Consider the following 26,001-nt stretch of genomic DNA (forward strand, 5'->3'; position numbering starts at 1 on the left):
ATAGATAACCAAACCTGTATAACTAGTGTAGTTTTATGCATCATTTACATATCGTTTTTGCAAGTGGTGAAGACTGTATAGGCCTACTGCAAACCTTGCTCGAACAAAGGTTGAATGATTTTTACAAAAAGGTTACAGAGTTCAAATTAGGCTACTTTATAATATAGACAATAACTAAATCATCAAGCATTTGCAAAATAAATAAATAAATAAATAAATAAAATAACTGATAAACACATGAATGCTCTATAACAGTGTGATGGGGCCCCTCGAAATCTGCTGCTCTGGCCCCCCTGTACTCCGTCCCTATACAATATAAAAGGAGACTTGCTAGCCACTTCATTTATGTAACTGGCAAAGAGCTTTAGTTTCAGTACGATCTGCATAATTTCCACTCCACCACAAAATATTAATAAAAACATCTCTTTACTGTTTTGTTCTTCAAAGTCCCCCTGTGTTGAAAATAACGTTTTTAATGTTGTTTATATTTCTATAAATATAAAAAACTTTTGTCATTTTGGTGATCAAAGATGAGTTTTAAGTGATAAAATCGACTGCAGGGGGACTTTAACACATAGCCTATGTTTTATGTCTTAGCTACTTAGCAGTGCCTGTGTTACTGTGTTCTGTAGATAAATGAATTCCACTTTTCCCACTTTTGTACTAAGTTGCTTTGGATATCCACCAGAATGTATCTCTTAAGGTCAACAGTCATTCCCATTTTCCCATATTTCTATTCTTTTCCAAGCTATGATCAAAACGTTAGATCTATTGCCACTACCACATGCACTTGAAAAAGTTTTTGTCATTGAGAATGTGGATGTGACACTGGATGCGAGTTTATAATGATTGCAATACAAAAGACGTAACCTCCTTACTGACATGTAACAGTACAGTGTGGTTCTAAACAGTACCAAATGGCTTCAGCTTGTAACAATAGCCTAACCTTACCCGTATCCCACCTCGTAAGTGTTTTGGGTAACACTTTATTTTACAGTGCACGTCCTTGTTACATGTTACATGTAGTTACTGAATAATAACTATAAATTATGCAACACATGCAACTAACCCTAAACCAACCCCTATTCAAACCCTATAAGTACATGTTGTTAATTATTGTTAATTAAATTTTATGTATAATTGTATAATTGTATATTGCATAATGTATAATTACACTGCAACACAGACACCTTAAAATAAAGTGTAACCATGTTTTGCTATAATACAACATGAACACAAAAAGTACTTATTTTCTGACATAGCCTGACAAGTCAAATAAAGTTAAGTCACCTTTATTTATATAGCGCTTTTTAAAATACAGATTGTTTCAAAGCAGCTTTACAGAGATAACAGGAAAATAATGCAACAAAGTTTGTTTCTGGTGTACAGCAGATCTAGAAGAAAATAGTGTCATAGTCCAGCTTAAGTAAGTTTAGTGATGGTTAATTTTTGTTGTAAAAAAGTTATTAATTTAGTTAATTTATATATTAATTTACAAGTACAGACTCCTAATATAAAGTATGACCAAGTAGGCCAATGAAGACCAAGCTGACCAGTGAAATAGCTTCACCTATTTTGGGTGTCTTCTTGGCCATCATTTTGGTGTAATTGAGTGGCAGTTTCTCTCTGATGATGAGGTTGTGAGATGTGACAGCCTGGGAAGAAATACACAATTAAGTTTAGAGTTATAATGGATCTCTTCAATTTGTTTATGTAAAAATGATTGTTTGAAAAGTAGCAAAAATAGACAATGAGCCATTTACAATATCAGTGAAAGGAAAAAGTGATATAAAGTCATGGCATGTTTTTTTGTTGCTTTTTTCTACTGGGTATGTTTATGTCTATATTTTGCTCTGTCGCCGATCAGCACAGTTGAGGAAATTCCGCGTAGTAACATGTGACGTTGTAAGTGCAGAATTTACTGGCTGGGAATAGAGCTTGTTTAGGCGTTGCCGGAGACTACAGACATTTTTAACCGTCGAAAATTAAGATCGACGTTTGTTACAAATATTCAAAGTGATTTCTCTAAAACGATTTTTTTCATCTAATACGATTTTTTCATCTAATAAGAGCTATCTTTCAGGACTAAGAATGCTGGTATTAGTGATTCTGCTTCTCGGAGTTCATCTCACCTATGCTGGTGAGTAACGTTGGTTATTTTAATTTTACAGTAGTGTAAGCTTTCTCTTATAAATTATAGTGTCATTGTATGATATGTCTCTTAGGTATCTGATATCTTGAAAGAGACCTTTATAAAGAGCACAAAGTCAAGAGTTTTGTTATTGGCATTTTTTCCGGAAATAGCCTGCATGTCTTTGACGCATGGAACACATTTTAATAGCATATTCTTCTTTAATATTCCGTTTTTAAAAAATAAATAAATACATGGAGGCTAAATTATTTTATTTTTTCAATTTTTTGATGTAGGTTATTTAAGATCTTATTCAGATATTTAGGCTACATTTTGATGCCATATGAAATCCTTTAATGGAAAAAAATATATTATTTGATTAGTAGCTATATAATGTTTTATTTTATCAAATAATCATTGTATTTGTGGCTTTATTGTTTTAAGTGCTTTTTTGTTTGTTTGTTTTTTGTTTTTAAATGAGCAGGCTAGGCTACTTTGTTGTTTCATGCAGTTTCGTTTCTAACCTCAGCAGCGGCTTTTTACCTAGAAACAGATGATGGCCTAGGCTACTTGCTTTATGGTTCGGCCATGTTCTGTTAATAAAACATAACAACATGTTGTGGCCAAAACAGCTATTTTCGGTTTCGGGGAGAAATGGTTTTGAAGGGCTGAAAGTAGTGTACAAAACACGTTTAATAAGCGCTTAATTCTCTGATGGCATGTTTTGACTGTGTTCTTGCACAGAACGTGGATAAGCTTGTCAGGTGTGTGGACAGCAGCTCTGGATTGACAATATTAGCCTAATTTCTCGATTTTAATTGGTAGGCCTAAAGATGGATTACGGATTGCTAAAACACATTTCTCAAAACTATCATCCACTTTGTAAAAACCTTAAACACAAAACCAGATCTTCAAACTTACATTCAGAGAACCTCTGACTCTTCTGGCAAAATCAAACAATTGCCTTAAAACCATTTTATCTGTGCTCAAAATCAAACAATGCTTTCAGATCATGCACACGAGTTTTGAAAAAACGAGACACAGAATCCAGAGCATGCAGTTACAGAGAAAAAAATATTGTAACAAAGTGAACACATTTTTTGCAATTACGCAAAAAAAAAAGTATAGCAATGACAACTTACAGTAGTAAGATGAAGAAATTGTATACTGTATGCACTGCAGTACTGAACATTGTATAGTATTGAATGTCTGTATATTCAGCACTTGCATACTGTGAAAATACAGTGAACCAACTGCAAAGCCAAAAAGGTTACAGTTCCAGCCTTGCTCTTTCTCGTCCTCATCCTCTTCCTCCTTTTTCACCTTACACGTACTCTTCCTCCTCTCCGTCTTATATTGTTTCCGTCCATTGTTGGTCTCAACATTCAGTGCAACATTTTGAGTCAGTTTTGGGACTCTGAACTGACTTGTACTGTTGGTTTGGTCACATCATTAGAATTGTGTGAACAATTTTGAGTCGTTGTGTGTAAACGATGACAACTGTGTTGTAGTTGTGTGTGTTTAACTTTTGCCTGCCTGTGTTTAGCATTTTGAAACATAAGTGCATCACTGTGTTTTAGTGAGTGAGAATGTGTTTAGAGTTTTGCAAAAAGAGTGCATGAGATTTGCAAACAGTGTTTTAACTCCCTGAACTTGTTTAATGTTTTACAGAAAGAGTGATTTATTCAACACATTGGTTTAAGCCATTGAGCCATAGTATACAAACTCCAATTAACCCCTTTCCCCAACACCACCCCATTTCATTCTGTGCATTTTGATTCAGAGTGGTATTGCTCAGTCTTTGTGGGTCCAGTAGAAGTAAATAGGGAAATAGGGAAATAGGGTTACAACCCTCCCTGCTCAGACATGATGTTTATTTTTAGGTGGAAGTTTTGAGTAAATATTATATCATAAATTAAAAGAAAATCTGTTGATAAAGATGACACCAGCATGCTTTAACCTGATCAGAAAATCAGATAATAATAACCCTGAGGTGAAATGATGACTTTTTATTTAGGCTATTATTGTTTGTTTGTCCTTTTATGTATGTTTATGTACTTTTAAGACTTACAACTTCAGCTGCCACCTCAACACCTTCTCCTACAATGAGAATATTAGGCCTATTATTATTATTTTTTATTATTATTATTACCTCTACTACAGTAAACTTCCTCAATGGTGTCCTCAGAAGCATGCATTTATCAACAAATACAGTAAATATGATTTGGAACTGTCTGTAATTCCACTCTTCAACTATAAGTCAACTATAATATTTATATAGACAATTTACCAAAAAATGTATGGACACACCTGTAGACTAGTGTTGGAGCTACATTAGTTTGCTGGGTTTTCCTTTGTCCCCACATATCTCCACTGATCAACATCAGTTGCCTCTCTGATGACTGCAATTCTGTTGGCCACAAAGGTATAGAATCGCCGGCTTTCATTTGATATATATTTAAGGACTGTTGTGCTGTCGGTCCAGAAAACTGATTTCTCCAGCCTAAGTTGCAACTCCTTCTGTAGCATGCGGTCTACTCTAACAGCGAGGACTGCAGCTGTTAGCTCCAGGCGAGGAATTGTTGTCTGCTTCAGCGGAGCAACTCTGGCCTTCCCCATCATAAATGCAACATGCACTTTATTATCCCTTTCCAGTCTTAAGTAAGAGACAGCTCCATACCCAACCTCACTGGCATCAGAGAAGTGGTGAAGCTGTACAGTGACAGGGTTGCCTAAGTCATTAGGCTTAATGCAACGATCAATCTTGAACTTTGCCACCTTCTGGAGATCTTCCAACCAGCCAGCCCATTGCTTAGCGAGAACATGGGGAATATCTTCGTCCCATCCAAGATTTCTTTTACAGAGTTCCTGCAGTAACAACTTAGCCATCATGCTGAATGGAGCAAGGAAGCCCAATGGGTCATAGAGGGAGCTGACCACCGAAAGAATTCCTCTTCTCGTCTGTGGTTGCTCTTGTGCTGAGGCCTTAAATCCAAATTGGTCAGTCTCAACCAAGCGGCAACCTCCCCGTCTCTCTCTTGAAACCAACACGGAAGTGAGTTAAACTGCAATTCGTTGACTGGCCGCTTGAGGCTGTTGTCAGAAGTGAGTCAAATCTGTATCTCCCCCATGTTAAAATGCCAAATTTTACAGCAGAAAAAAACGTGTTTAAAGCCTGGTGTCTGTATGTGGATTTGGTCTATACAGCTAATTTTGCCCTTCATAACAACTGTGAGGGGGGTGAATTATTTTATAACTCGTCCGTTTAGTTGATTAATATTTAAATTTAAGGGTGTGGCCACTTGAGTGACAGATGGATTGCCGCTGTCAGTGCTAGCCGTTTGTCTGCTGTTACTAGCCGTCACTTCACCTCAGCAATGTTAGCTGCTGAACTTGCCATCTCTGCAGTGTTTGTGCTTTTTTTCGGGATTATTATTTCATACAATTTAATACTTGGGTAACGTTACAAAGCCCACGTCTTTGGATTCCGTCGTTATCGTTCGAGAGAACAACCAGCGCTGTATTTCAGTTGTTTTCCTCTGTGAACATGCACTAATGGATGTCTGACAATTTCGTTGTTTTTTGGGGTTTTCAAATTTAAAACGTCAATAAATGCTCGTTCGTTCTGCTCTCACGGAACAGATGGATTATAATATGCTTATGTACCGTCAGATGAAATCATGCAGGCGTCGGCGCTTTCTCCGTCCGTGCAATAAATGCACATGAATGAGCGCGGATTTTCTAGCGCATTTACTTGCACTTCAAAGGCAATATATCTATGGTTTAACGGTTAAACCATAACCCATTTGGGAGACGGCCAACATCAGAATTTAAAATGGACTGAATAAGCTCTCTACGAACTTGAGCGATGCCGCGCTGACGGACCATGAAAGAGTGACGGACATGTATGCACATAAATCACTGTCATACACAAACACTCTCGAAGTAATACACAGTCTCACTTGTAGCCATGTCTTTTAACGATTATAATATTTCGAAGGGCAAAAATAGGAACGTTTAATTGGCTTTACATCATCAGCTAACTCGATCACGTCGAGCTAGGTGATTTCAGATAGCCAGGCTCCTCAGCTCCACTCACGCCCCGCCTGTTTGTCTATTTTCTGTTATCCGGGAGTGACGCAAGGCCAAGATGGCGACGGCCGGCTCCGCCCACTTTAGGCTTCAAAAATGCTCTTCAGAAACCTACGGGTGACGTCACGGACACTACGTCCATATTTTTTTACAGTCTATGGTCTCAACGTACCACTGTAGTCCTAATGTACGTTCAACAGGAAGTTGATCTGTATCCAAATCCAGCTCCATCATGTCTTTTGCTCTGTGGCCTTCGCTGACAGAGCGCAACACTGCACGACTATTGCTGACCCACTTTGACAGAGTGAATCCTCCTTTCTGACAAAGTGCAGTTAAATCCTGGATCATTTTCCTAGCTTACTCTTCTGAGGCCATTGAACGGAGGCAATCAACGACATAAAAATTGTTTTTCACTGTACTCACAACCTCTGGATGGAAGTGTTCTGCGTTGTCATCTGCAGTTTTCCTCAAGGCATAATTGGCACAGCTTGGCGATGATGCAGCTCCAAATAGATGTACCTTCATTCGGTTTTCCTGCGAAGCCTGTGCAGTGTCACCACCTGGCCACCAGAGGAAGCGTCAAGAGGAATGAGGGCAGAAGATCTCCTGAACAGAAGGAGATGGATGATGGGACCTGATTTCCTTTATAAGTCCAAGGATGGGTGGCCTAAATTAGATGTAGACCTTCAGGTGATCATCCGGTATGTACAACATCAACGGTTTAAGGATGAAATTACCTCGCTGCAGAGTGGTGTGAAATCCATATCCAAGGACAGTCCACTGTACAAATTGGACCCAGTGATGGATGGTGAGATTCTCAGAGTGGGTGGTCGATTAAGCAAAGCCTCACTGCCAGTGGAATCCAAGCGTCCTGCTATTCTGTCAAAAGACCTGTATGTATCGACACTAATTCTGTGCCACATTCATCAGCAGATATGTCATGCTGGAAAAAATTATATGTTGTCCAGTTTAATGCGGAAGTATTGGATTATAAATGCAAACTCTGCTGCCAGAAAGGTCATATCAGATTGTGTTGTTTGCAGACGCAACAGAGGAAGACTCCTTGAACAAAAAATGGCGGACTTACCTGCTGAAAGAGTGTTGCCTGATGAAGCCCCTTTCACTCCTATTTAAGGGCCCATTGAAGTTAAAAGAAGCAGATGTCTTCTCAAAAGATACGGAGTACTCTTCACCTGTATGACCAGCCGTGCTGTACACTTGGAAGTAGCATACACATTGGATACAGACTCCTGTATAAATTCAGTGAGAAGGTTCATCTGCAGACGAGGCCCAGTTTCAACTCTCAGGTCTGACAATGGAACTAACTTTGTTGGAGCCAGCCTTGTGCTCAAGGAGAGTATGACTGCTCTGAATCATGGTAAAATTCAAAGAGAGTTTCTTCAGGACGACATAGAATGGAGATTTAACACCCCATCAGCTTCCCATCATGGTGGCATTTGGGAGCGCCTGATTCGCTCAGTGAAGAGTACCTCAGTCCTTAAACAGCAGACCCTGGACGATGAAGCACTCCAAACAATTTTTTGCGAAGTTGAAGCAATATTGAATGATAGGCCTATTACAAGGGCCTCAGATGATTCAAATGACCTGGAAGCTTTGACGCCGAATCACATTCTGTTGTTGAAAGGTAAACCAATTATGCCACCAGGATTGTTTAACAGAAATTATCTGTAAGTCAGAAAAAGATGGAAGCAGATCACAGTACATGGCGGAACTCTTCTGGAAGAGATGGATTTCTGAGTACCTGCCATTGATGCAACAGAGACAAAAATGGACAGCACTAAGAAGAAACCTTATACCTGGAGATGTTGTTCTTGTGGCAGATGCTATACAGCTTCAAGAGGATCTTGGATGATGGGGAAAGTTTTGCGCTCTGTCCGCCTCCAAACGAAGACCAGCATCTTAGAGAGGCCTGTAACGAAGCTGTGCCTGCTGCTGGAGGCGGCAGTGTGATCACATGAACTGACTCTCTCTCTTTCTCTTTGTCTACCTCTATCATTCTCTTTCTTTTTCTTTTCCTTGCAGGTGCGGCAAGACATCTGTGCCTGATATAGTTAGAATACATAGTGTGTAGCTCCGTTTTGAGAGTTTAGTAATTGTGATAATGCAATTGATTGCTCCAATTGAGTGTTGGAGCTACATTAGTTTGCTTTCAGTAGTGGTAATTTTGTTAATTAATTTGTTTACTATTATGATTTTGCTCAGATTAGTAATATATATTTTGGTAATATTCTTTTGTTTGTTTGTTTAGTTAATTGTTTTTATTTATATGTTTAGTCTTTATTTTTGGTTATTTTAATAACTACAATGTTTGATTTAGACACCTGACGGCAGTAGTGGGCACAGGTAAAGGTAAATATAGGTAGGAAGTAGGAGGTGGTCTGTAGCACCTGGGTGATGGGCATATGTTTTTTTACCAGCGCGAGAGATGCTGTATTGTTTGCTCAGTTGGAACAAATAAACCAACCACAAACCGTGAATCCAGCCTGGAATTTGATTTGATTTCTTGCCTGCGTACATCACCTGCCCAGGGTGCTAGAAGTTGTCGTTTGAAAGTTTAATTTCTTTTTGTTTGTTGACAAACGGCCACTACAACTAGTATTTTCAAGAATAAAAAATGTCTCAGTGCATTCTATTAGGACACTAATTAAGAAAAGAGAATATGTCTCATATATTAGGCCTATCATACACCCAATACATCCATTCTCCGTTATCCTCTGTAGGGTCGCGGACTAGCGGGGATGCTGGAGCCCAGCCTATACCCCACCATATTGTGCAGTCTGGTCTGGGGAAACCCTCTGTCCTTTTTTCTTACTTTCTTTTTTTTTACCTTGAAGAAATATCAAAACAAACAATATGCTACAAGTACAATACAATACATTTCAAATGCTTGGGGGAGGTAGGCTATAAACAGTATTAGAGGAATACTTTAAAGAGTGTACATGCTTGTAAAATTCAAATAGCTTTTTGTTTCTTCGAGGGCAAGATTGACTCACTATAAGGCTTCACTTCATTTTTAAATGCAATTAAAAATGTTTCTTTCCACCTGAAAATTTGCATTTATGAATGTGAAATTTAGCCATCAAAATAAAAAATGCTGCATAATTTGCGGAGGAAAACCTGAGCTCTATTATAGCTACATATTCACTGAATTAATATTTTGCTTTCACTTTCATCATCAACCCAGTTAAGGAAGTACCTCATAGTAACTTGTGACGTTGAAGGTATATGGAATATCTATTGGCTGGAATTTCAGAGTCCTCAGACACATTTCACCAGTTTACTGTCGACAACTGAGACGTTTAGAACAAATATTCCAAGTCATTTTTCTAGAAATGAAACGTAAACTGTTCCTCAGGCGACAGCAATGATGCGATCTGTTGTGCTTTTGCTCCTCGGAGCTCACCTTGCCTATGCTGGTGAGTAAATTATTTTAATATGACAGTAGAAGCTGCATGTATTTTTAAGAGTAGAGTTTGGCAAATTATTCTATTACACTAAAAATACCTCTATGAACAGCCCATGTTTAGTCAAAGTTTCGTGTTGACACTTTCCAAAAATTGAGGACGATGACGAACTACTTGCTAAACCAACTAAACGGTGGTCTACTTTTAATAAAAAATATATAATATTTATAATATATTAAGTATATATATATATATATATATATATATATATATATATATATATATATATATATTATCATGTATTGGAATAAAGCCCATTAATAGAGAAAATCAAAAAAAGGAAATCCTGCCGTTTAAAAGAACCAGTTAACAACTGGGAACATAATCGCCAGGGAGAAATTGACTTCAGCCTTTTGTCCACTAGATGGCAATATAAGGCCACGAATCAACCCTTCCTTCCGGCTAATAATAATAATTATTATTATTTTTCTGTGAAATAGACTAATTGGGTATTACAATTTTTTGTTACATTATTACATTACATTGTAACATTATTGTTACATTTTTGCTTTTTTCATTCCATTATTGCAGCTTTCAAATAATACATTCAGTAGCCTAATACATTTGTCTTTTTTTACATTCATTTTGATTCATTTTTTTTCATTCACTTTGCTTGCAGTGATATCTTGAAATCTATATATAACTTATCCACTGTTTACTGTATCTAGATGCATGTCTTATTATCTGTATTCTTGTATTATATATTGGACTCAGAGCTCCTTGGCCAATAAAGCTGTTTCTGAGTCAATATTATTCTAATTAAAAGCACATCTTGCTATATTTTTAGTATAATAACTGACAAGGTCTCATTAAATGTGGTAAATCAGAAAACGTTGGGTTATATTTGATTTTAGTGTCTGAGCTGAGTTAGTGTAATTTTACATTTAAGTACTGAGTAGTAATAATTAAATAAGTAATAAGTAAATGCACTTACTATAGGGTTATGATTAGGGTGTGGTTTAGGATTAGTTACAAGTAATTTTGCTAAATTTATAGTAATTACTATAGTAACTACATGTATACTAAAGTAAAGTGTTACCAAACTTTGAATATGAACATAATTACATGTGAAGGGGAAAGAGTTTGTATCAAATGAAATATTGCAATATAGATAATTGTTTTCAACTAGATATAGTTGTATAGCAATATAGATAATTGTTTATTATGGAATTCATTTTTTTTTTTTAATAAAGGCTAATGATCAGTCTTAGTATTCATGTAATTCTGAATTGTGTCAATTTTGAACAAGCTGTATGCAAGAATGTCTAATTTGAGATGATTACTAAAATTCCAATCTCCCTGTTTGTGTCTCCGTCCACAGGAACACACTCTCTGAAATACTTCTACACTGGTGTGTCTGGAGACATTGACTTCCCAGAGTTCACTGCGGTTGGTCTGGTGGATGAAGTGCAGTTTATGTACTTTGATAACAATGGAATGAAAGCTGTGCCAAAGACAGAGTGGATGAGACAGAATGAGGGGAAAGATTACTGGGACAGAGAGACTCAGATCGGCATTGGCAAACATCAGACCTTCAAAAACAGCATCCAGATCGCAATGCAGCGGTTTAACCAGTCAAAGGGTAAGTTGGTAAAAAACTAACACAAAGCCAATATGATCAAATACAGATTTTGGTAGTATTACTGGCTAGTGAAATATTTTTTCCCATTCTCAAAAGCATGTAAATGGTAAACTAGTGCATAATTTAATGGATAATCACTTATAGATTTAGGTACAGCTAGCATTCCTTTATTCTGTTGATTTTCTGCACAGAATAATACTCAAAATAATGTGAATGCTTCAATCATTCTTTTGCTCTAAATCTCAAACTCCAACCTTCACCGATAAATAATGCAGCAATGTTGTTGATAGAAGGAAATGTCAAGGTCTGTTGGTTTCTTTTATTATTTTCAGTATTGATGGTGTTTATCAGTCAAACACTAATATCCATACAAATGCATTTAAAATAAGCGTACAAATGTTAATTTGTTTATTTGGGTTTCAGTTTAGCATGCGTAGTATGGGACAGAAGGAGAAGAGTTAATTTAGACCGTTAAATATGTGTGTGTATAAACAGGTTGGTAATTATTTTGCCTATGTCCATCAGTTAAAAGATTTAAATCCATCAGGTAAATTTAGAAGAATGAGATCAGATACTGAAGTATTTTATGTACTTAAAATTAAAGATACCATCATTACTTTTCTGTAAGGAAAAAGAAATGCGCTTGAGAACTTTGTTACAGACCCTAAACACACTTACTGTAAAAGGCTGTATTTCAAATTAGGACACTTTTATAATTATTTTATCTTTATGACTCAAACACTGTATGTTTCACTTTGGCAAAACGTGCTAAAATCAGAACAGAAAACTACCAAACTGAATCAACTGAGTCAAGTCTCCTGTGTTACTAAATGTAGAGTATTCTAGATCAATCTTTTTATAAGGTTCCATTTCATTCAGGACACGATCTTAAGGCTAGAATACACTCCTCGACTTTTGCCCAGATTTACTAGCCTGGATGCCAGCTAGCTTAGCCCCGCCCACAACTTTTGAGGAGGGGGAAGTTCGGTCTGGACTTGATCTGTTGTGAAGCAAGTATGCCAGAACCAAAGCTGTTCGGACCAATCAAATTGTCAGGGTGGGCTTTATACGATGATGGACAGATGATCAACAGTAACGTAATCATCCACGTCACAAAAGAGCGTGTGGGTTGAACTTGTTTACAACAAAGAATGGCTGCTGCTGGAGAATTTAGATGTGTAGATTCAGCCATCGCTTCTGTTATAGAAGATGTAGACAACACATTCATTTTAAAAGAGGAATAGAAAACCGCGAATCGTGATCAAGGCATTTGTCGATGGGAAATATGTTTTTGCCGTCCTTCCTACGGGACAGATTTCACAGAAAATCATGTAGTGTATATGATGGTCACAGACTGTCCATCCAGTCGGAGGATATCAGACATGTCTGATTTTTTAAGCTGATTTTAGAACACATATTGTTTTCATTTGTCACACGTCTCCCAGCAACAAGGCAAGTGTTTCGGCGCGAGTTTGTTGTGTTCGTATAATGACTTGAATATCTGGTTGTGTGTGATTCTCAGTCGTTTAGCGTATGATGCCCACTTTTTCCTCTGTAACTATTTACAAAAGCCGTATTCGCACAGGATTAGTATGATCTGGGGACCTTGTGTGATTTATAAATTACCCCCCCTCATCTAAATTTCGTGTGGTGCATTCGCACTGGATAAGCGAAGCCTATGATTTTACTCGAATTTACTGACTTGTCTCCCGGAAATTATGTCAATAGGCTATTGCTTGGAAATATCTTGTCGTTATAGGTCTAGCTGTATGAGAAATCATAAACAGAATAATGTTCTTTACCACATGCTGCTATACATGCCATCAATCTCCATCTAATCATTCTTTTTCTTTTCGCTCTTCTGATGGTTTTCAGCTTTCTCTTGTTGCAAATTGCATAATCACACTGATGTTAAACAAAGCTAGACAATGAACAGAAAGATACACACCTGAACTGAACTAACACAATCAATTAGAAACCATAGTGACAAACAAGGAGAGAACTGAACTAATTAACAGACTAGAAGGTGAACAAAGATGAACAGAGAAACAGATACAAAAACAAAGTCAAAACCTGACAGTTTTAACATCTGTTCAGATTTAATAAGTATGTTATCCTATTTAGTATTTAAGATTATTAATTTTACTGACTATCTTTTCCAATCAGACTAACAGTTTCCACACAGCAGATGATAAAAACTCTCAAAAATCCCATAATACAGACAGATGATTTTATGTGAATGAATTTAATGAATTTAAGATGAATTCAGATGAATTTAAATGTAACCAGACACACATCTTTCTTTGGTCTTTCTGTTAGCAGATGCTCTGACTGCTATGTTTGATAGAACCTACAACAATTTGCTTTTATTTACCTACAATATTTATTTCACAGAAATCTGCAGTGACCAATAGATACACGCCATCATGTGTCAGGGTTCTGCCTTGACAGTCTTGTCTCTGTTCAATGTTTCTTTGTTTGTCTTGTGCCTGAGCACATGGCTTTGTCTTTGTTTGTGTTGGCCATTTGCTCCTCTTGTCCCGCTTTTAATATGTTTAATAAGGACTCTATATACTGGGTTGAAATTTATAGCAATAACTTTACAGCGGAATAAGCTGTAAGCTGTCAGTCGGTACTTGTGTGCGCAGTGGTCACGCTAATGGTTTGTTAGAGCTGCTCACTTTCATTGACTTGGGCAGTTTAATTCTCACACTTTAATAGTATTTCTTAGTCCTAACTTAATAAAACAAGCTGTTACTACGAGGATTTATTACATCAAAATGTAGTTCTGTATGTAGGTGGGAGGTAGGCTACTTTATCTGAATGAAGTACATACACCTCTCTCGTGTTTGCTTGCGTGCCAGCGATTAACCCTCTGCGTGCCAATGTTGGCACTCGTACCTTAGGTTGCCGACCCCTGGTTTACATCATTCATACTGACAAGCAGCCTTTGGAGTTTCATCATTCAATGAGCCTTTTATGTTATTTTAAATTGTTTTACATGTACTGTAAATAAATTTTTTTTTTTTGTCTGTTTTGTGATTCTGTGTAACCTGTGTAATTGTTGCCCCAGGGCTCCCTTGTAAAAGAGATTTGACTATCTCAATGGGACATCACCTGGTAAAATAAAGGATAAATAAAAGAAAATTGGCAGTTCCCAAGCAACTCCATAGCAACCAAACAGAGTACCCTAGCAACAATTTAGCAAGACCTATATCTCTGCATCTTAAAGATTGGGGTTGGCTCTTTTGACTAAATCATGGTAAATCATCCTAGAACGTGGTAAATCGTGGTAAATCATTCTAGAAATATGGTGAATCATTAGCCTGACTTCGTCATACTCATATTCTAGTCAGAATGTGAGTCTGATACCGCTCCATAGAGATTTGATTATGGGGCGTGTCTCAACCGAACCAGGAAAAAAAAAAACTCTGCACTCAATTGGATAGATCTACAACCAATCAGAGCAACGGAGTAAATGACGCATATTCTTCATTCATATTTTCAACCAACAAAATGTCGCGGCTCTCTGTTCCTCTTTTAAAATGAATGCGCTGTGGATATCTTCTATAACAGACGCGATGGCGGAATCTACACATGATGTTTCATAAACAAAGTTTAAGACGAGCACGTACAAATAATCAATCCAATATCAACTTGTCATCAAACAATACCATGTCTAACGTTAACCTATATCAGCATGAGGAAGCATATTCACAGTTTTTCAGCATCCCTCCACCACCCCGAATCCTCACTCTTTTCTTGTCTTGTTCTCTCACAACCAGGAACACGGGGGGAGTATGGCTACCGAGCCCACAGCCCTCTCCTCGGACAGCACGTCATATACGCATTTATTCTATCTGACTTATTTGTAAGTGTGAACTCGTGAAATCTCAATTCTCCATCCGCAGTCGTCTTTGTTGTAAACTACCGGTAATTCAAATCAAGCGCTCTTTGGTGACGTGGGTGATTACGTAACCGCAGATCATCTGTCCATTATCCATTAAAGCCCGCCCTGGCAATTTGATTGGCTCGGCCTTTTGGGAGCCGAGCATAATTACTCCTCAACGGATCGAGTCCAGACCGAACTTCCGACCAAAAAATGTTGTGGGCGGGGTTCGGGCTGGCACCCAGGCTAGTGAATCATAGTAAATCATACTAGAAAAGAGTAAATCACGGTAAACATGGTAAATCATGGTAAACTATGGTAAATCATGCTAGAATCATGGTAAATCATACTAGAACATGGTAAATCATGGTAAACTATAGTAAATCATGGTAACTATAGTAAATCATGGTAAACTGGTAAATCATGGTAAACCATGCTAACATCGTGGTAAATCGTGTTAGCATAATGCTAACATCATGCTAGCATCTTGTTAAAACATATTAGCAACATGCTAATCATGCTAGCATAATGTTAACAACATGCTAATCATGCTAGCAACATGTTAATAAAGCTAGCATGATGTTAGCAACATGCTTATCATGTTAGCATAAAGCTAGCAACATGCTAATTGTGTTAACATATTGTTAAAAACATGTTAACCCAGTGCTGAGTTTTGCCACTGCAAGCACCACTCAAATTTTCTTCAGAAAATGTACATTCTAGTTTAATATTTTTATTCCATCTTGAAACTCTTAATGATTGTGATCAATGTTTCCTGTTGTTTTTGTTCTTGCTGAGCAAAACCAGTTTCTAAAATGCTCTCGGTCTTTTGAGCAGAAACCACAACAAAACAATTTAACAAAAATTTATTAATAAAATATAAATGAATAATAATTGATTATATTTATTTATAGAATTATTTTGATAAAAATACTAAAATACATATGATTAAATAAAATATCATTTATAATAGATTAATTAATATAGAGGCCATTACAGTTATTTTTGTGTTGCTTTCTTGAAAAGCTCAAGTACTGTTCTAGTACGCATCATTATGTCATGATTGTATTTACACACACAGTTTCTCACATCTTCATTTTAATACTGTGAATGAACTCCAGATGAAACGATGTTCATTCATTTATCTGTGATTCAAGAAATCTCTCGCTTTTTCCCCACATTTGTTTAAGTCAATCTCCTGCTCATCAGAAGTGTGAGTTCACACACACGTACAGTAGAGGAACACTGATGTTGATCTGCTGAACTCAGTGTGTGTAGAAGAGTCTCAGTCTCCTGCAGAGTTCAGCTCCAGCTTTGCTATCTCTCACACCGGACGGTCATTGTTCAGTAATCCTGAGACTGAGATCGGCTGATTCTGTGTGATTCTGGAAGACTGGAGCTCAACTTTGCAGGATGATGATGATCCTCCAGGAGTAGATCAAATACTGCTGATTTACACTGTTATTGTGGTAAAGTTGAGTCACTCTTAAACCGTGCAAATAGTCTTAATAACTATGATATCCTATCTAAGATTATTAATTTTATTGACTATATCTTTTCTAATTGATTATACTATCTGTTTTTCAACAGCAGATTATAAAACTCTCAAAAATCCCATAGACAGAATTCAAACTCTTAACTGTCAAAACATTAAAATGTAACCAGACACACAAATTAAAGATTTTAATATGTAACCATGTCACTTCAGAAACTGTCCTTTCTACTGTCTCCATCAGTTTAATCATAGTTGTGATCTCCACCATATGATGCATGATAGAAACACAAGACGAGATGAATATGCAAACTCTCGCCAGACTTTACTCAACAGAAGCTTGTTAAGCATACAGACATTACTAAACAAACCCAGAGCATGGATTCAAAAACAGACCTCAATAATAGAACAAAGATGTCTGTTATCCTGATATACAACAATAGTAAAGGGATATAAGAGTGTAAAAGAAGGTCAATAGATGAGCAAGGATGGGAATCGTAAAGAATTTAACAATTCTGTTTCTGAGACACGGTTCAAATTCATTAACCGTTCCATTAATGATTCTTTCAGAATAATTGATCCTAACTAGAATCAACAAACATAGGCTACTAAACAAAAACAATATTATTTTTGTCAACATTTCTTTTTGAATAAAAGTACCATTTATTATGGCAGAACGCTCATGTGTGTCTAACTGATTAAAGTCACACAAGCCTAAAATACACACAATACAGTCACGGTTCACGGTTTATTTTGATTGGACATGATGAAAATCACATGACATCCACTGAAGTGAATAAGACAACAACTACTCTGAGCGATTCAGTCAGTGAGAGATTCAGTCAAACTGATTCTTCAGAGAGGTTCATAATAGTCATTGATTCGTGAGTCAGATTACACTGATTGCTCAGTTTTGCTGTCGTGTTCGAGAACATCGCAATAGAAATCATGTTGTGTGTTTATTGTCTTTGTGTTATTTCACATCTCTCTCATCATAATAAATTCAGACAATAAACTCACATCTCAGTTAAATAATCATTTCTTTTGCTGTGTTGCTGTAGATTCAGCGGTTAGAAAACACAGTCAGAGTATTTCAGCACAGCGTCTGTCAGCATCAGTGGAAGACGAACAGACTGAAAGAAATGTCAGAAATCATTCAGTTCCTTATTTGTAAGAAAAGAAACCAGCTCTTTTTTAGAGACAGAGGTGAAAAAGTGAAAAGGTTTGAGAAGTATCTCTGACTGCTGTGTTTGATAAACCGACAACAATTCACTCAATTTCTTTCACAGAAATCTGTGGTGACGGTTTAATTAATAGATACATGCCATTATGTGTGTTACGTTTTTATCTATCACAGTGTAGACTTTCTATTGGATTCTGTTGTTGTTATACTGAGGTAATTATATTTTCTATAGCCTACCTTTAAAACCTAAACTTAAAGGGTTAGTTCACCCAAAAATGAAAGTTTTGTCATTTACTCACTCACGTCGTTCCAAACCCTTAAGACTTTCGTTCATCTTTGAAACACAAATTAAGATATTTTTAATGAAATGTGAGAGATTTCTGTCTCTACATTGAAAGTCTCTTCCACAAGAACTAATTTAGTTTGTTCTCGCACGTCAAGCAAGTTCGGTTGAGCTTCTGTTTATGTTCGCTGATCAATGTTTATATGTGAATAAAAGAATGAGTTAAATCTGTTCATCATATAAAGCGATTGTGTCTCTTCAGAAGACTTGTATTAAACAGCTCGATTCATATGGATTTATTTTATGATCTCTTCATTAATGTTTTGAACTGTCAGAGTTTTGGTTGAACAGTCTTTCAATGGAGGGACAGAAATCTATCAGATTTTATTTAAAATATCTTCATTTGTGTTTCAAAGATAAACAAAAGTCTTATGAGTTTGGAATGACATGAGGGGGAGTAATTGTTGTGTTTCCATATGTTCTAGGTACTTTTTTTTTATAGACTGATTTACTATTGACTATTTATGTGAGATTTACGGTAAAAACTGTTAGCTGTCGTTGCCAGAAATTCCCTTAAAAAAATACTGTCAATGTTTCAAGTTTTACAGGATGCCTGTATATTTTACAATTATAACCGTATATTTAATTTAGTGATATAGGTAATGTTAATATACTTACTTTAACTACCAAAATCGGTCTTTTCACCTTAAAATGCCCTGATAACATCACAATAATACAGGAGGCACAGTAGAAAGACATATGATAGTTCATTGTAAGTGTTGTAAGGCCTGTTCATAAAACATGGTCAACACTCGTATATTATAGACGGTGCACACAAGTAGTGACTTTTTGGAATGTTCTTTTACTGTTCGTAAATACCCTAGCAACCGCATAGCAACACCCTAGCAACCACCCAGAGTACCCTAGCAACCACATAGCAACACACTAGCAACCACCCCAACTACCTTATTAACCACATAGAAACATCCTAGCAACCACCCCATAATACCCTAGCAACTACATAGCAACACCCTAGCAACCACCTAGCAAACATTCAGAACATCCTGGCAACCACATAGCAACCAACAAGAATGCCCAAGCTACTTCATAGCAACACCCAGGCAAACATTTAGTAACCATCTAAAACACCCTAGGAACTGCATAGCAACCATGCAGAACACCCTAGCAACTGCCTAGCAACCACAAAGCAATACAATAGTAACCACCTAGCAACCATCCAGAACATCCTAGCAATGGCTAGCAATGCCCTTGAAACCAAACTTAACATCACAGCAAATACATAGCAATCTATTTATTTGTCTGTCTGAGAACAGGACATGTCAAAACACCTCCAGAGCCCAGAGGGTTAAAACCTTCAAACTTCAAGCTTTTTAAAATACTGTACTTCAAAATTCAAACTGCTTCAAACTTCAAGCTTTTTGAACAAAAAAGTACTTTTTTCTTTAGCGGGACCTAAAAATGTCCCCACAATATATATTAGGGCTGTGCAATTAATTGAATTTCGATTTCGATTTTGATTTTTGCTCCCAACGATCACCAAAATAGTACAATTGAGTAAAAACGATTATTTTGCCATGTTCTGTTTTGAAAGAACGCTCTAATTTTGTCTTGTGTTCTGAATGACGCGCGCACATCCACCTCTCCCGAAGCCATAAACTCTCTCAGCTTGAATGTTTAAACTGATGAGACTTAAAAAGAAGTGAAAATGATAAACTTTAGTTACGATGCAATGCTGGCCCGATTGTGCAAGTGACAATTCCGTCATGTCCCGACTCCTAAACGCGAGAGTGTAGTTTCAACGCTTGCCTTGTCCAACCCATTTTGAGAGACGGGGAGAGAGAAGACGCAGCACCGCTGAACACTCACGCGGTTTGTGAAATTGCGTCTTGGAGAAAGTTTTAAAATTATTGATTTGATTTTATAATCTGTTTGGATTCATTTAGGCTACTCATACAATCTACATGCTAAAGTGAATCAATGTTTGTGGGGGAATTTCCCGCATTATAAGTGGAAGACCTGCGGGAATTATTAAAATACTCATTGAAGTAGGCTATTATCTGTTATATTATTTATTTTAATAGTTCAAAAAGTACAATCAATGTTAAAATTTCTATTTTTTTAAGAATTGTTGAAAGGTGTCTTTGGTAACACTTTACAATAAAGGTTGATTAATTAGCATTAGTTAACAACCTTAGTTAACATTAACTAATAATGAACAATACTTCTACAGCATTTAATAATCTTAATATTAATTTCACCATTTACTAATACGTTATTAAAATGAAAGGTTGTATTTGTTAACATTAGTTAATGCACTGTGAAGTAACATGAACAAACAATGAACAGCTGTATTTTTATTAACTAACATTAAAAGATTAATAAATACTGTAACAAATATTTCTCATTGTTAGTTCATGTTAGTTAATACATTAACTAATGTTAACTAATTAACCTTATTGTAAAGTGTTACCGTGTCTTTTTAATAAATGCAACACGTTCCCAAAGTCATGTGAAATAATCTTGTTACATAATCATGATTTCAGTACTGACCAAAATAATCGTGATTATGATTTTTTCCATAATCGAGCAGCCCTAATATATATTTAAAAAAATATCAGGTTTTACATTGTGGGACATTTTGTCCCCACAATGTAGGGAATACCTGAACTCCACACAATCTATACAACACACTCACACTCACACTCCCACTCACACACACGCACACACGCACACACACACACACACACACACACACGCACACACCCACACACACACACACACACACACACACAAACTGTTTGTCTCTCATCAATGACCAAACGAACACTCATTAATGTCACTGATGATGGTCTGATATTGGCTGGTGTCTCTGTGTTGTGTTGTTCTTCTACATCTGTTTGGTCTTAATCATGAATCTAGTTCCTGTTAACCCTTTCCTGCCTGTGTTTTCTCCTCTGCACTGCTGATGGATGTCGTCTAGAGCAGCTGAAGCTGGATTGTGGCACATTCATTTATTCTTTCACTCCGACTGAACAAAGAAAAGTTGCTCTTCTTTCTAGAATCTACTCACATGAGACGGTCAAGGGTGAAATAGGTCACAGTTTCCACAGTATCCCAGATTAAAAAAGAAAAGAAAATATGAACACATGAATCACACACAGGCTGAGGATTCTGTAGAATGAACTCTTATGAACTGTTATTATGGTAAAGTTGAGTCACAGTTGAGTCAACAGTGTGAAGAGTCTTGATCATTTTGCTATGAGATCAACCAAAGGGAGTTTTGTAACAAGAGTTGGTTACTTCAGAGACATGTGCTCTAAAAAACTACTAGAAACATTAGAACTCATAGAAACATTAGAACTACTTCTAATGTTTCTATGAGATTATTCATAATAAAACAGAGAAAAAGAAGGGAAATGGATGAGTAGGGAATTGAGGAATTTAACAGTTCTGGTTCTGAGACACAGATCTGGTGCAGTGAATAATTCAACAACCACTTTAAGTCAGTGAGAGATTCAGTCAAACTGATCATTTAAAACAAACAGATTAAAAAGAGACAGTCCATAAGAAGCATGTATTGCCATTATTATTGAATACACTTCTGCACATTATGATTTGTGAATGCTCTTTTGTGGGACCAGTGAAGACATCACAATATAAATCCATGTTGTTTGTTTATTGTCTTTGTTTTATTTCTCAGCATCTGTTCTCTTTTTCTCTCATCATAATACATTCACGACTCGGCTAAAATATTATAATTTTTTTATAGAATGGAGGCTAAAATACAAAAAAAATATGTTCAGTCAGATTTATTTGATTCTGAGTCAGACATGTTGGGACTTTCTGATTGACTGATGATTTTAATATGATTTGTATGAATTGATTAATTATACAGATATATTCAATTGTCTCTTTTCCTCAGGTGTGCACACAGTCCAGGAAATGTTGGGCTGTGAGTGGGATGATCAGACTGGAGCAAAAAATGGGTTCCTGCAGGATGGATATGATGGAGAGGACTTTCTGTCTCTGGATTTTAAGGAGATGAGATGGATTTCCCCAGTGCAGCAAGCATTCCCCACAGCACAGAAGTGGAACAATGACAAAGGCGTTATTGAGACTGACAGAAATTACTTCAGCACTGTGTGCATTGAGTCGCTGCGGAAGTACCTGCAGTATGGAAAGAGCAGCCTGCAAAGAAAAGGTACATCAGTTCTTATCCAGCATTGATTATAAAGTAATGTACACTAGAATTGTCATTGTAAAAATAGTTTTGTCACTTGAGATATCTCACAATGCTGTAGTGTTCTTTCCTTCAGAGATTGTTTTAATTATTTTAAGCAATACAGATCATGTGATTTGTTTGTAGATAAGAATTAAAATGTATTCTTTAAATGACTTACTACAAAAGATCCAGGAAAAGCATGTTAATCTAATCCCGTCAATTATGAACCGGCTAGAAAAGTATAAGCTAAAGTAGGCATTATTTGTTGTAGTGGCTAAAGCTCAGTGTTCAGTTACAGGTTACTGGAAGACTGGCAGTAGCTCAGTTTGAGCTAAGTAGAATCTGGATAAGCAGCTGTTTCGCATAGATAGATAGAATAATCAAAATGCATATGTTTTGCTAAAATATAAGGCTGGCTGAGATGACAAGGAGCTCTGTCTTAGTGTTAAATATAGTGAAAGTCTAAAGGAAAAATGGTTACATAGAATGAATATACAAAACTTTATTCAGCTCCTGCTCTTGCCTTAATTGAGAACAGAGCTGTTAAAGCAGAAACTCTAGCAGACACTTATAGTGCTGGTATTCATCTGGGCAGTTCCACCACACTTCTACCACACATTATACAATGAATTGGATGCAATTGGATCCAACCTTCACAGTGTGTTACATGTCTTGTTTGGGAAGACCTCAAATTGTGTGGCATGACACATCTCTCTCTCTCTCTCTCTCTCTCTCTCTCTCTCTCTCTTTCTGCTGCGGAAGTCTTCTCCAGTCTCTCCTCAGGTGTCTCTGTTGCAGAAGTCTTCCTCTTCTTCAGTGGCGTGTCATGCTACAGGTTTTTACCCCAGTGGAGTAACAATCACCTGGATGAAGAATGGAGAAGAGCATCTTGAGGATGTGGATCTTGGGAAACTTCTTCCTAATGAGGACGGAACCTTCCAGCGGAGGAGCACCCTCACAGTTACACCTGATGAGTGGAAGAACAACAAGTTCAGCTGTGTGGTGGAACATCAGGACAAGAGTGTGACAGAGGACAAGATCAGGACAAATGAGGGTGAGAGAAATGAGATGAGTGAACTACGAATGTAGTCCCTCCTGTGATCCCCACTTTTGAGTCTGTTTAGGGTCTTGACTCACCAGAAAATAAATTCCAAATATTTATTTTTCATTAAAAACAGACCAATGCTTTATTAACAAGGAAGTTTATTAAGATTAAGAATGAAATTAGGATGAAATTAGATTATTTCTCAAAGTAACTATGACATGCGAGTGTGGTCATTCTCAGTCACAGCTTGGCTTCTTCTCTTTAACAAACTTCTTGACCTGCAGAGAAGAAACAAACAATAGAGCACAAACACAATATGATTATTCCTGTATTGTTTTTATAAAGCTGCACATTGTCACAATGCTGTTACAGTAATATACACACGTACTGCTGATCACAGTCACACACACTGTTTGAGATTTTTCACCAGACTGGTTAGTAGCATTATCAGGCTCTTTGAGTAATCTGATGTTTTCCTCTGATCAGGAGATTCGGTTCCCATCATTGTTGTTGCTGTCGTCCCGTTGATCGCCATTGGTGTCGTTGGGTATGTGGTGTATAAGAAGAAACAAGGTGAGGACACAGTTTAGGCCATACAAAGTCTGAAATATCTTAAATAGCAAATAAGAAATATTAAATGTTGTTTGTGACTTAAACTAAATTCAAATTGCATTGTATTTGTGTGCTTCACTGATTCTAGTCTTAGTTTTGATAATGTTAACTCTTGTGGTTGAATATTAAAAGAAATATATATTAGTGCTGTCAAATCGATTAATCGCAACTTGCATAAAAGGTTGTGTGTGTGTGTGTGTGTGTATATATATATATATATATATATATATATATATATATATATATATATATTAGATTAGATTAATCATGATTACTCAATTTGACAGATTATATATATATATATATATATATATATATATAAATATTTCTGTTCTACTTTCCTTTGGATTTGGTGTTCATTGATTGAAATTGCTGAACTTACAGCTCTCTTCTATGATTGTTTTACAGGCTTCAAACCTGTCAGTGGTAAGTTCCTCATAAACACAAATTATAAAAATGATTATAAAAACATGATGAGTTCTGCCATTGGTCATGATGTGGTTAATAGTAGTACATTCATATATCTAAATCCATAATTTGATAATGTAAAATAATACAGTTAGTTAAATAGAAGTTTGTCCTGAAACTTTTCTCTCTAATGTAGATCTTAAAAATATGATATGATATATAAATATGATATGATATGATAGAGTGACTGCTGTGCTGATCTAGTCTTGTATGAGCTGTGTGATGTTTTTATTTTAATATTGTTTTCTGTTTTAGGTTCTGATGATGGTTCAAACAGCTCAGCTCAACCACAAGAATAAAGACGTGTGTGTTCTCGTTCATCAGTGCAACTGTCTTAGTCGTGTGAAATTAATGTAAAATGTAACATGTTTCTGCATTTGACTTGACATGTGCGAGAAATCAAGCTGAAAAAAATTATGCTTGTCGTGCTGACCATCTTGCTTACAAAAATGCACATAAACACACTCTCACACACACACACACACACACACACACACACATACACATATATATTTCTTGGATTATCTATTTTATGGTTCTGAATTAATTACATCTAAAAAGTAATGTTTTTATTTCTTTACACTTCCTGTTCATCTTATGGTTAACTTTTTAATTTTACCATGTAAAAATACAACTCATTGTTCACAGAACCTAAATTAGAAAATATGTATATTTCTCTTTAGTGACAGAAGAAAACAAAGAACACAAATCACTGATTGACAAAGTTGATTGATTTGTAGATTTGAGGAAATTGATTTGTAGGTTTGTGATGTGAAGTTTATAGTCAGCTGGTAGAGCAGCATCTCAGATCATTCTTTATGTGTCTATGCGTTGTTTCTACAGGGACATTTTCTGTGAGCTAGAATATGAATATGAAGTAAATCAGGGGAAGACTAACTAGTCCTGGAAAATTGTAGATGAAAATCTACTGCAACATTTAAATAAATTGAATTAAACTTTAAAATGGTATAGATTGAATAATTTGTGAAATTTGTCTTTTCCGTCAATGAAATTACCCACTATGTAGATTTCACTTTTTATTCCTTGTATGTAATTATTGGGCTTTTTTGTTTGTATATTTCCTTCTTTTTTATTTCCTTTTTATTTTTAGTTATTTAGATAAGCTTTAGTACAGAATAATAGTTGATTCTTGTTAAATAATCTTAGATGCTGTACTATTGAACTTTTACATATGTCTGAACAGTACAATAAAATACAGATATTTTCCTTTATTTGAGGTTTCTAAATCTAAAGTATTTACATGAATGTTTTTCTTTGTATATCGGTTGCATTCAAAAAATTGTAATGTTGTTTTGATTCTTTCGATATAAATAAACCTCACAAAACAAGCAAGTGGCAAATGTCTTTCACACTTTTCAAATAGCAGAATTAATATTTTATCATAATTAATTAACTATTGAATGAAGATCCAAAAGGGTCATAAAGGCATCAAATAGAAAAATGAAAGTTTTTTTGTTTTTTTTTTAAATGAACAC

The 26,001-nt window shown here is 36.1% G+C and overlaps 1 protein-coding gene across 2 annotated transcripts; it reads left to right on the forward strand.

The window, feature by feature from the left end:
- Positions 1-1,905: 1,905 nt before the first annotated feature.
- Positions 1,906-25,854, forward strand: LOC311093068 (major histocompatibility complex class I-related gene protein-like). Of its 2 annotated transcripts, none has more exons than XM_084130184.1 (7): positions 1,906-2,140; positions 11,030-11,290; positions 22,081-22,359; positions 23,153-23,434; positions 23,912-23,998; positions 24,446-24,463; positions 24,761-25,854. In XM_084130184.1, the coding sequence occupies exons 1-7, from the start codon at positions 2,092-2,094 to the stop codon at positions 24,802-24,804; spliced, it is 1,020 nt and encodes a 339-aa protein (XP_083986310.1). In that variant the 5' UTR covers positions 1,906-2,091; the 3' UTR covers positions 24,805-25,854. The 2 variants fall into 2 exon arrangements, with proteins under 2 accessions (XP_083986310.1, XP_083986311.1); XM_084130185.1 differs by lacking the exon at positions 1,906-2,140 and adding an exon at positions 9,505-9,660.
- Positions 25,855-26,001: the final 147 nt, after the last annotated feature.

The sequence above is a fragment of the Abramis brama genome (assembly GCF_963993115.1).
Source record: "Abramis brama genome assembly, chromosome: 12".
NCBI classification, from domain to species: domain Eukaryota; kingdom Metazoa; phylum Chordata; class Actinopteri; order Cypriniformes; family Leuciscidae; genus Abramis; species Abramis brama.